The following is an 11,898-nucleotide window of genomic DNA, read 5'->3' on the forward strand; positions in this document are numbered from 1 at the left end:
CGAGCCTGCAGCCCCACCCAGAACCTTCCCCTATGATCTCTTCTTCCATCTGCAGCTCCAAGTTGTATCCTATGTAATAAACCAGTGGCAGTAGGAAAGCACTCTTCTGAGTTTTGTGCGTAGTTCTTGTGAATTACTGAGCCTGGTTCCCGGTCTTGGGAGCCTCTGAATGTATGGCTGGTTGATCAGAGGTGGCGGCCCAGATCCGTGCCTGGCATCTGAAGCAAGCAGTCTCGGGCCCTGAGCCCTGGGCTGCAGAGTCTGTGCCAACTTGTGTCAGGATGGAACTGAATCACTGGACACACCACGGGGTTGGGGAATGGAGAGCTGTTGTCCAGAACGGCACCAAAAGAGCACAGAGGCAGGGAAGCAGAATCCTAGGAATGTAGCGCTCGCTGTCATGCTTAGCCCTGTGCTCATGGGCCCACCTGTCCTCTGCGAGACTCTGCAAGAAAGCCCCCACCCAGGCCCCGAAACGTTCCCTCCCCTCCCTCACTGCCGAGGGCCTCTGAAGGCCCAGAGAGCTGCAGCCCACCTTCTGCGCCCCCACCTGTGTCCCACCACAGCTCCAGTTCCCCACGCCTGTCCTCATGGTACCCGAGCCCCAGCCTTCGCACATTTTCTGCAGCTTCTACCCAGCAGCCTTCCCTTCCTTCACGGCCCTGGGTCAACACCCACCAAGCTGTCCTGACCACAGGCAGGGACAGTACGGAGGCGGGTCCAGGAGAAAGGAAAACCCAAGCCTGGGGGTGAGCTGGGGGCACCCCTGCACTCAGCTCCCTTGGAGGAGAGGCTCTGCCGCACCCCACAGTCGCTCAGCAGCTTCTGGACACGCTGCGCACGCCTGTCACTGGGCCGCCCTCGCCCGCCCTGGGCAGGGACCTGGGTTTGTGGGAGGAGCGGGAAGTCACCTGGAGAGAAGAACACGGCCCTTCATTCCGAGCCTGAGGATCCGGTCGGGACCAAGGCTGAGCCTGGGCGGCCTATGTTCTCAGATTCTCAGCGATCCTTCTCGTGATGAGAGAGGAGAACCCAGGGGCAACTTTGTAGATGTGTGAGCACACATTACAGAGGAAGGCCGGGGGCTTCCCACGACCCCACCTGGGGTGCCGGACCCCCTCTCTACCCCGGCCCCGACCCCGCCCTGCTCCTGTGTGGGACCTGGGGCAGAAGCAGGGCTAGGGGAGCTGGGAGAGGAGGGTGTGAGGAGTGGAGGGCCTGGCCTCACTGAGGGAGGAGCAGGAAAGGGCCACGGCCTTCGGGTGAGACGTCTCTGAAGTGGGGGAAACATTTCAAATGAGTCTTCTCCCCAGCGGTTCTCCTCTTAGCCAGAGAGGGGGCATGAAGACATGTTTTCAACCCAGAAAAGGAGACTTTTACAGAAATAGAGCAAAGTAATCCCTGGAAGTCCTGTCATCTGCCTCAGAATGTCTCAGAAACAGTTTGTTTTTGTCTACAAGGCAGAGCTGTCCCTGCAGGCCTGTCCCCTGCATGTTCTGTTCCTTTCACTTGGGAACAAACAAATGGCAGAGCAGTGGTTGGCTGTGTTCTGTGAAGGTTCGGCTGCTGGGTCCAAATGGAGCGGCTGCCACAGCTCCCGGGTGCTCGGCATTGACTCTGGACAGCTGATTTCGTGCTCAAGGGCATGCTGACCCATCCAGGCCCCCACCCCTCAGCCTGCTCGGCAAATGCCTGGGTGGCCCCAGGGAAGGCTGCAGAGGGCCAGGCTCCACGGGAAGGTCCGGCTGGCTGGGCAGGATTCAGGCAGGCTGCACACATGGAGCCAGCAGGCAGCAGGCCTTGCCCCCGGGAGAGGGAGTCTGCCTCCCCACACCCCATGTCTCCCTCCCATGACAGCGGCCCTTGTCTTGCGACTCTTTCCTGCAGAGCCCCAGGCGAGACTCCCAGGCAGCGACGGGGAGCCCTGCTCACGTCACCTGTTCCCACGGGGCACCGATAGGGGCTGGTCAGCCATCCCAGCCTTGTGTCCCTCCTCTGCCCATGGGAAGCCCGCCACCTCTACCCACAGCTCTACAGGGACCGTGTGGGGTACAGGGTGGCACTCCAGTGAATAGGGGGGTGTTGCTGCTGGAGGGAGGGGAGAGGTGCTGAGACCACACACACATTCATGCACATGCATTCACACACACTCACAACACACGCACATTCATGCACACACACACTCACAATACTCATGTTTCCACACACATTCATGCACATGCAGTCACACACACAACACACACACATTCGCACACAACACACATTTGTACACACACACAATACATTTACACATACGCTCACATACAATACACACATTTATATACCCTCATTCTCACACAGTACACACCCATACATTCATACACACACATTCACATTCATATATTTTAGTGCATACACTCACATTCATACACAAGCATTCATACACACTCACATACAATATATACACTCACACATTCACTGGTACCCTCACACACACTCACACACATACCCTCACTCATACACACATGTACACACACATACACTCATACATGCATGTACACACACCTACACGCTCACACACACACCTGCACACACATATGCACACGCACATATGCATATACACACACGCCTATGCACACACTCCGACACTGCCCCGGTGCAGGCTCAGTGGCAGGGCTGTGAGGGGAAGCTTGCCCCTCACAGAGGGTGTGTGCAGCTGGCGGCTCAGTGGCCCTAGAGGGATACTGCCTACTTGCCAGTCTTGAGGACAGAGGAGCTGCTTGTTTCTAGCACAGGAGAAGAGGATGAGAGCAGGATGGTACTGCTCTGTCTCAGGAGACGGGAGGGGCCACACAGATGTCTACCTTGGCCTACGATGGGTGAAGTAGCCATGAGCAGCCGTTTTCTGAAAGGGGATTGTCTCAGGCCTTCTTCCCCTTGAAGCAAAACCTGGGACAGGGTGTGAACGTGAGTCCTTGGTGGAAGAGGTCCTGGGACGCAGGCCAGTGACGAGGACGGACAGAGGCTGGGATGGGGAGAAGTGGGAGCAGCTCGTTCAATTGACCTGGTTTTGTGAGCTAGTTGCTAGGCCAGCTCTTATTAAAAACTAGAGGCCCGATGCATGAAAATTCATGCAAGAGTAGGCCTTCCTTCCCCCAGCTGCCCCCGCACAGGCTACTCTCCGGCACCCAGGACCCAGGCTGCCAGCACAGGCTTCCCTTCGGCACCCAGGACCCGGGCTTCCCTCTTCTGGCCACCGGCAGGCACCCGGGACCCCGGCTGGCTTCCCCTGGGCTGCCCACAGGCACCTGGGACCCGGGCTGGCTTCCCTCTGGCCCCGGCTTCGTCAGGAAGGACGACCAGAAGATGTCTGGTCTAATTAGCATATTACCCTTTTATTATAGATTAAATTTTACCCACAGGCAATTAGGTAAATTATATGAAAGCAAAGGCACTGCTGCAGCGCTGGATCCTGGCTCTGTGGTGTCCCCACCAGCCATGCTTAAGGTCACAGCCTCCCCACGGTGCTGGCGAGCAGCAGGGCCACTCGGAAGTGGACGACCGGCCCTGCCATCTGGAGTCAGCCAGAGGGGGCGCACTGCATCCTGAAAACATGCAAATGTTGTAAACCAGGCCTTGGAGCTGTTGGAGAGCTGGCTGTCAGCACTTGCCTGGTGGGAAGGCATGCTGCTAAGCAGGTGACTGTGAGGATCCCTGGGTTGCAATCCCACTGGGGAACCCTCTAGAACATTAGCTCTGAGTGAGGGCATTTGTCCACCAGCTCCCACCACTCATTGGCTAAAGCTGGTGCCGAGAACAGTGTGGGTGCTAACTTCCTGGTACCTCCACCTTCCCCACACACAGGCCGAACTGGCTTCATCATCAGAGACACTCAGGGAAGACAGGCTGTGGGCACTGGCAGTCCCCTGCGACCTTGCATGGTAGACATGCACAGTGTGCCTATGGCAGCATCTCCATGGCACGCTTAGCTCTGACCACACCTCACCAACCACTGGCCACAGCGCCGCCCTTTCCCTGAGGGAACATGCTAGATTTTTATCAGGACTGACAGACACATTACATCAGACTCCACTTCATCCCTGATTTTAGTTCCCAAGAGGTCCTGTTTAAGTACGATTTCTATCTACACTAATAAAAGAGAAACATGGTAATTGGCGTACGACCGATACCCTTCCCATTGGCTAATCAGCGAGATATGCAAATTAACTGTCAGCCAAGATGGCGGCCAGCAGCCAGGCAGCTGAGAACAGGAGGCTTGGTTGCCCCAGCGATGGAGGAAGCCAAGGATCCCCGTCTGCAGCTGGTGGGCTCTGAGCTCCTGAAGCAACAACTCCAAAAGATGCAATGTTTCAATTATAGAAGCTAAAATATGGCGGTTAATTTGCATACTCAGGCTCCAAGCGGAGCGAAGCCAAACAGCCCTGAAGTGGCAGGGCAGAGAGGCCTCAGGGACCCAGGATCAGCAGAGCCGACAGGCCTCCCGGCCCGGGATCAGCGGAGCCACGAGGCCTCCCGGCCCCACAATCAGCGGAGCCGAGAGGCCTCCTGGCCAGGATCAGCAGAGCCTCGAGGCCTCAGGACCCCCGGATCAGCTGAGCTGAGAGGTGTCCTGGCCCTGGGATCAGCAGAGCAGCGAGGCCTCCCAGCACCAGGATCAGTGTAACAGGGGGCAGCGACCAAACCCCTGATCGTCCTGCGGGCTCTGGGTTGACAGGGTGTGGAGCCCCAACCCTCTGATCGGCCCTGCTCTGTGTGTGACAGGGGGGAGCTCCCCAACCCCCTGATGGGCCCTGCTCTGTGTGTGACAGGGGGGAGCTCCCCAACCCCCTGATGGGCCCTGCTCTGTGCGTGACTGAGGGTGGCATCGCAACCTCCCAATCCACCCTGCTCTGTGCATGACAGGGGGCCCTGCTCTGAGCCCGACCAGGGGCTGCACCTAGGGATTAGGCCTGCCCTCTGCCACCCGGGAGCAGGCCTAAGCCAGCAGGTCATTATCTCCCGATGGGACCCAGACTGCGAGAGGGCACAGGTCTGGCTGAGGGACCTCCTCTCCCCACCCCGAGTGCACAAATTTTTGTGCACCGGGCCTCTAGTCTATAATAATAAAAGCATATTATGCTAATTAGACCAGACATCCTTCCAGATGTCCTTCCTTCCAAATTTCATGCCTCAGGCCTTTAGTATTTTATATAAACATGCTGGCACACAATCGATGATAATTTCAACTTATTGATGTGAAAGAAAATGTGTGCCCTGTGGTCCCAGGAAAGGCTGGCTCACGCTGTGCAGGTGGGATGGGAGGAACTGAGCTCTGAATTCACCAAGTAGTTTCAGATCACTGTAGACCAGAGCCCAGAAAAGCCTCTTCTTCATGACCTTTAACATGGCCCAACACAGCACATGCCCAGGCCAGAGGCACAGGAGCTGTGGGACCAGCACTCTACCGGCAGCTCCTGGCCCTTCCCAGCCTGACTCATGTCTTCTCAGGACGTCTCCAGACACACTGAGTGAGAACTCAGGCTGTTTGTGAAATCGAGTGTGCCTCTGAATGTACATTTTCATCCAAAAGCACAAGTTTAAGATTATGTCCTGACTCTCCATTTTCCTGCAGCTCCACAGTGAATTGTGTTAGCAAGCTTATTCCATTGACTATTTTTGTAAAGACATAGCCTTGACCCTGGCCCATGTAGCTCAGTGGTAGAGTGTCACCCGTGCACAGAGGATCTTGGGTTTGATTCCCAGTCAAGTGCACATACCAGGGTTGCAGGTTCGTTCCTGACCGCAGTCGGAGCACGTGTAGAAGGCAACCAATCGATGTGTCTCTCTCACATCCGTGTTCCTCTCTCTCTCTCTCTCTCTCTCTCTCTCTCTCTCTCTCTCTCTCTCTCCCTCCCTCCCTCTCCTCATCCCTCCCTTCCACTCTCCCTAAAAACCAATGGAAAAAAATCCTCGGGTGGAGTGAATAGCCCTGGCTGGTGTGCCTCACAAGCCTCAAGCCTCAGTTGCTTGTGCATTGTCCCATGCACCAAAAGGTTGCAGGTTCAATTCCTGGTGAGTGCATATATCCAGGCTGCAGGCTAGGTCCCAAGTAGGGAGCGTGCAGGAGGCAGCGGATAGGTGTTTCACTCCCACAGGGATGTTTCTCTCTCTCCCCCCTCTTTTCTCTCTTTCTAAAAATCAATAAAAAAAGTTTTAACAAAAAAAAAAGAAATACAGTAGCCTGGGAAGAAATGAAAGAATGAGGCCGACTCAGGGGATCCCCACTTGGGTTTTCTTTCTATGTAACTGTAAGTAGCACATCTATCTATATACGAGCCTAGCAACCCTTACGGCAGAACGACCAGAATGACTGGTCACTATGACGTGCACTGACCACCAGGGGGCAGAAGTTCAATGCACTGAGCTCATGGCTGGCGAGTGCAGCGGCTGTGGAGGGAGCCTCTCCTGCCTCTGAGGCAGCACTAAGGACTGGTGAGCCAAACGGTAAGGAGCAAGCAGGCAGGCAGGAGCGAAGGGTCCCAGATTGTGAGAGGGCACAGGCAGGGCTGAGGGAACACCCCCCCACATGAATTTCATGCATCGGGCCTCGAGTCTATATATATAAAAGTTCAGCGACTGCAACAGTGGAAAGACCAAAACAACCGGAACGACCCGTGGCTATGACGAGCACTGCAGCAGCCAACCAGTCTGATCCAGGCCCTGATAGCACACCCCTCCCTCCTCCCAGCTGGCCTAGCCCCAACACCCTGATCGGGGCGGGGGAAGGGGGCAGCCGTCCAACCTCCCACAGCCTCTCCCCCAACAGCCCAGCCCAATGGACCCCAATCGGGGCAGGCCAGCCAGACCCCACCCGTGCACGAATTTGTGCACCAGGCCTCTAGTAGAGAAATAAGGCTTTGGATAGATTTGCCTGGGGAAAAATGTGGTTCAAGTTTCTTGTTTTCCAGATGTGGTGCTGGCTCTGGGCTGGCGAGGAGTCAGAAGGGTGCTGAGCAGTTGGTGAATGCCCAGAGCCCAGCTCCTAACTCAACAATAGGCTGCCCTGAAACTATCACCAGAGGCTGCAAACCCAAACAGGTCTGACCTCCCTGACCCACTCCAGACCAGTGCAATGCTGGGTGGAGAGTGCTGGGAGCAGGCGGCCTGTGTGACGGTCACTTCCGTGAGGTCACACACTCCCAGACAGTCACTATTTCTGTCCCAGCAACAGCAAGCCAGCCAAGTGGCTCTCCCCACAAGTGTGGCCTCGGTCCGCCTGGGACCCTGACTTTGCAGATGGGAAGGCAGGGCAGCTATCTCTGCTGGGATGATTCAAAGCTGGAGCTGATGTTCCACATTCTTTTTTTTTTTTTTCTTTTTAAACTTTTAATCACTTTAAAAGTTTTTGGGTCCTGCAAATATACATTATAATCTCAAAGGCATTTTAAATCACAAATACATACATTGTAACTTTAAAGTTCAGTGGAATTTTTTTCAAATCCAAAGTTTATAATAGTTTATTCAGACCAAACTTGGGATAAATAAAATGTATATCAACAAAAAAATATTACTTTCAGAAAGGGGTCAAGAAGACTTCCTTCCGTCCCTACTATACCCAATACTTTTTTTCTTTTCCATCTATCTTACTTCTAAAGCAAACACTGCTGGAAAAATTTTGGGTGTGGTCTCACTGGAGCCACAATTAGGTGTTTAATTAAACTAACCCACATATATTTTACATATTCCATGCTCAGATGGATTCCTATATATTTCTTAATATTTGTATTCTGACAGTCAGAAAACTGCATTTTGTTTATAGCAGTTTTAGTCTACCATTCAGTTTGTGTCCTTTGGTAGGTATAAACCTGAATCCACAGTAAGTGCTAATGCAACAATTTCTCAGAAAAAAACACACAACAAAACACTAAACATTCTGAATAAATGAACAACAATAAATGTTTTAAGCATAATGCTTTACAACTAAGTCTATGAAAGGCAAAATGTAGTGAATACAGTTCCATGCAAACCTTAAGAATGTTTCTTTTTCTATTATATTACACTAGAGGCCTGGTGCACAAAAATTTGTGCACAGGTCCCTCAGCCCGGCCTGTGCCCTCTCGCAGTCTTGGACCCCACAGGAGATAACGACCTGCTGGCTTAGGCCTGCTCCCGGGTGGCAGAGGGCAGGCCCAATCCCTAGGTGCAGCCCCTGGTCAGGCTCAGAGCAGGGCCGATTGGGGAGTTGGGGCGCCGCCCCATCATGCACAGAGCAGGGCAGATTTGGAGGTTGTGATGCCACCCTCAGTCACGCTCAGGGTAGGGCTAATTGGGAGTTTGGGGCACCCCCCCCCCCGTCACACTCAAGGCAGGGTCGATGGGGAGGTTGCGGCGCAACCCCCTGTCACGCACAGAGCAGGGCCAATCGGGGTTGGGGCGCTACCCCCGTCATGCACAGAGCAGGGCCAATCGGGGTTGGGGCGCTGCCCCCGTCACACACAGAGCAGGGCCCATCAGGGGGTTGGGGCACCGCCACTCTCACATTCAGGGCAGGGCCGATGGGGAGGTTATGGCTCTACCCCATCACACACAGAGCAGGGCCAGTTGGGGTTGGGGAGCTCCCCCCTATCAGGCACAGAGCAGGGCTGCTCAGGGGGTTGGGGCCCTGCCCCCTGTCACACACAGAGCTGCAGGGCGATCAGGGGGTTTGGGCGCTGCCCCCTGTCATGCTGATCCCGGTGCCGGGAGGCATATTACCCTTTTACTATATAGGGTAGAGGCCTGGTGCATGGGTGGGGCCAGCTGGTTTGCCCTGAAGGGTGTCCTGGATCAGGGTGGGGGTCCCCACTGGGGTGCCTGGCCAGTCTGGGTGAGGGGCTGAGGGCTGTTTTCAGGCTGGGGGTGACTGAAGTTCCCAACCGCTCCTTTTTTTCTTTTTTCTTTTTTTATTCTGGGCCAGCTTTACCTTGAGGCTTGGCTCCAGCTCTTAGGCCTCCGACCCCCGGCTGAAAGTAGGTTTCTGGCCTTTGTTGTAAATCTGCTGGCTGAAGTCTGGCGGTATTTGTTACAATGTTTCTTAAACTGCCCGCTCAGAGGCCTGCAGCTGCAGGCGGGGAACCTTCGTTTCCTCCAATGATCGTCTGTCACTGAGGCAAGCAAGCCTCATGTTAGTTTCAAGCTGCCTGGCTGCCAGCCGCCATCTTGGCTGACAGTTAATTTGCATATCTCGCTGATTAGCCAATGAAAAGGGTAGCGGTCGTACGCCAATTACCATGTTTCTCTTTTATTAGTGTAGATATGCTATTCTCAGAATGCACTGTATTTCACCAAAAATGTAATATGCAGTTTTTATTAAAAAGTTTGAATCGTTTGTAGTGTTTGGTATATATGCTCTTAGGCAATTAAAAAAGACACAACCTATCATTGCTGAAAGGCAAACATTAAATAATTCCTTTAGGAACAAATGGTTAAATCAGTTAATGCCATTTAGATCAATAAATAAGAAGTTGCCTAAACCTAGAACATTAAAAATAAAATTTTTAACATCTGAAGTCTAAGTAAATGCCAAAGCATATAAATGTGTGTCCTGTCCCATGAAGATAAAAGTTGCAAAAACTAACAGCCATACTTCAAATAATCGTGAATTATTAGTTTGCCTTGTTCCATCAGTTAAAAATACCTTAGATATTATCTTTCTTATATTGTAGGCTTACTTCACAAACTAATGGGTATAATGGATTCTGTTGTTTTAGTACATAAAGCATCTATTTAGAATGGCCCAAAAGTAGTAATGAAATATGAGACACAATCGTAACTCTAAAGGAAAAGCAAAAATTCTTTAGTTAGATTTTATACTTGAATCTATGTACAAATTCAATGCCACTGCTTGTGCCAAGTGTATCTGTCAGCATATGACAGTTTCTGAGCAAAAGCAGGAAAAACAAACAAAAAAAAAACAGGAAAACAAATGTGGAAAGCCCAGGTCATAAAATCACGTATGTCAAAATAAAACCAAGAAGCTTTGGGATTATTCACAATCTTCCTTCTAAACCTGGCCCTCCTTTCCTGCCTCATTCACTCACTGGGTGGCTTGACTTCACTGCTGGTTTCCTTGACCCCATGAACTGCTCTGCTGTGCATCATAGGGTAAGGAAAAGCAGCAGTGCCACAGCCATAACCAAGATCGGCAAGACGGGAGAGAGCTTTAATGTTACCTGGAGGTCTCCCCGGGCTGACTTTGTATCCCGCAGCTTTGGTTGTTCCCAAAGGTCTGCCTGGACTTGTCTTAAATCCAGCCGCTTTGGTGGTTCCCAGGGGTCTGCCTGTGCTGGTCCGGTATCCTGCTGATTTGGTGGTTCCAGAAGGCCGGCCACGCTTACCAGATCGATTGAGATTTTTCTTTTTCTTTAGTTCATCTTTTATCTCTATGCTTCTGCCACTTGTAGTCTGCAAGTGCGTGTCATTTAATGGGTCTTGCCTCTGACAAGCCATTGGTTTGTGGCTGACTGTGTGGCTATATTTGCTTTGCTGGGAGGAATATATGTCAAACTGATCAGCAGCTCTCATGGCATCTTCATTAAGGCAGGAAGGCTTGCCAGGCCCACAGAAAGCTGGGTTAGTGCTGGCAACAGGATGCATCATTTTCTCAGCCGCTAGTAGCCCAGCCCCTCAGTGCGCCCAGGGGCTGCCCATCGGCTGGGAACCTCACGCTGGCGATGCTCCCTTCCCAGCCCGCCGCCTCTGCACTGCACGCAGAGCCCAAGACAGAGGGCAGGCAGCTGGAGCGGCGATGGCGAGGTGGCGACTCCCGGCTCCAGCCGTGTCCACAGCTGAGGGTCCTCCCCGGGACTCCCGCAGGAGGAAGAGGCCGATACAGCCCCGGACTGCGAGGGGGTGGGGGTGGCGTTCCACATTCTTAGACTCCACAGAGGTGAATAATATTTGGGGAGAAAAAAATCTTTCTTAATTTCAAAGAAGAGGCCGGCGTTAGATTTTTATCAGGACTGACGGACACGTGTTACATCAGACTCCACTTCATCTCCGATTTCAGTTCCCCGAGAGGTCCTATAACTGTTTATGTATGATGTCTATGTTGTATATAAATATGCTGGCGTGCAACCGATGATAATTTCAACCTGTTGATGTGAAAGGGAAACAGTCACTAGCACAGGCCATTCGCTCCGAGCCCCGGCCATGAGCCAGGCTCTGGTGCCCAGCACAGAAGGCAGCCGCCCCGTGGGTGCCCATTCCCTGCTTCTTCCCACAATGAGAGAAAATTCCTTCCAGTTCAAACCTCTTTGGTTTTCTACTTCACCTTCATTCTGTCCTTGTTTCTGGGCAGAACAAGAAGCCGGAGACCTGCAGGAGAGCTCCTGAACACTGCTGGCACTATATTCTTACCAGTCAGCTCGGTGGCACTTGAAATGCATTTTCATTGGCTAAAAAAAATAACGTGACATTTCTCGTACTTGAACGTGGTGCCATGTATCAGCTAGAATCAGATCAAGTGCACAAAACAGAAGTCATATGTCAGCAGTTAAGGAAGACAGGGATTATTTTTAACTTGCATAAACAAATCCAAAGAAGACAGCCACAGGCTCCTTCTAGTTCCAGCCCATTGCTCGGTGAGTGATTCCCACTGCAAGGCCACCGACTGGCCCCACAGGACTGCTGGAGCGCAACCATCGTGTCTGCGTTCCAGGCAGGGAGAAGGACAAAGGCGAAAGGGCGAAAAAGAGGGAGTCTGTTCTCCTCCCTTCTCTTACGGTGCCTTCCTGGAAGTCCCAGAACATCTGCTGCTTCAATCAGTAGCCAGGGTTCAGGCAGGGCCCAACTGAAGGCTAAGAAATGTGGGTTTTAAAGCTATGGCCCACTCATCTCATTAGCAAACAAGGCTCTCATCACTTGGGATATCCACAGGCT

General features: G+C 52.7%; 1 protein-coding gene across 1 annotated transcript; it reads right to left on the reverse strand.

Moving 5' to 3' along the window:
* Window positions 1–10,050: 10,050 nt before the first annotated feature.
* On the reverse strand, window positions 10,051–10,617 carry LOC308527654 (UPF0461 protein C5orf24-like; the record flags this gene model as incomplete). The annotated part of the gene is made up of 1 exon (XM_081103054.1): window positions 10,051–10,617. The coding sequence occupies one exon, from the start codon at window positions 10,615–10,617 to the stop codon at window positions 10,051–10,053; it is 567 nt and encodes a 188-aa protein (XP_080959180.1).
* Window positions 10,618–11,898: the final 1,281 nt, after the last annotated feature.

Source organism: Myotis nattereri (assembly GCF_964212035.1).
Source record: "Myotis nattereri genome assembly, chromosome: 12".
In the NCBI taxonomy this organism is placed as follows: domain Eukaryota; kingdom Metazoa; phylum Chordata; class Mammalia; order Chiroptera; family Vespertilionidae; genus Myotis; species Myotis nattereri.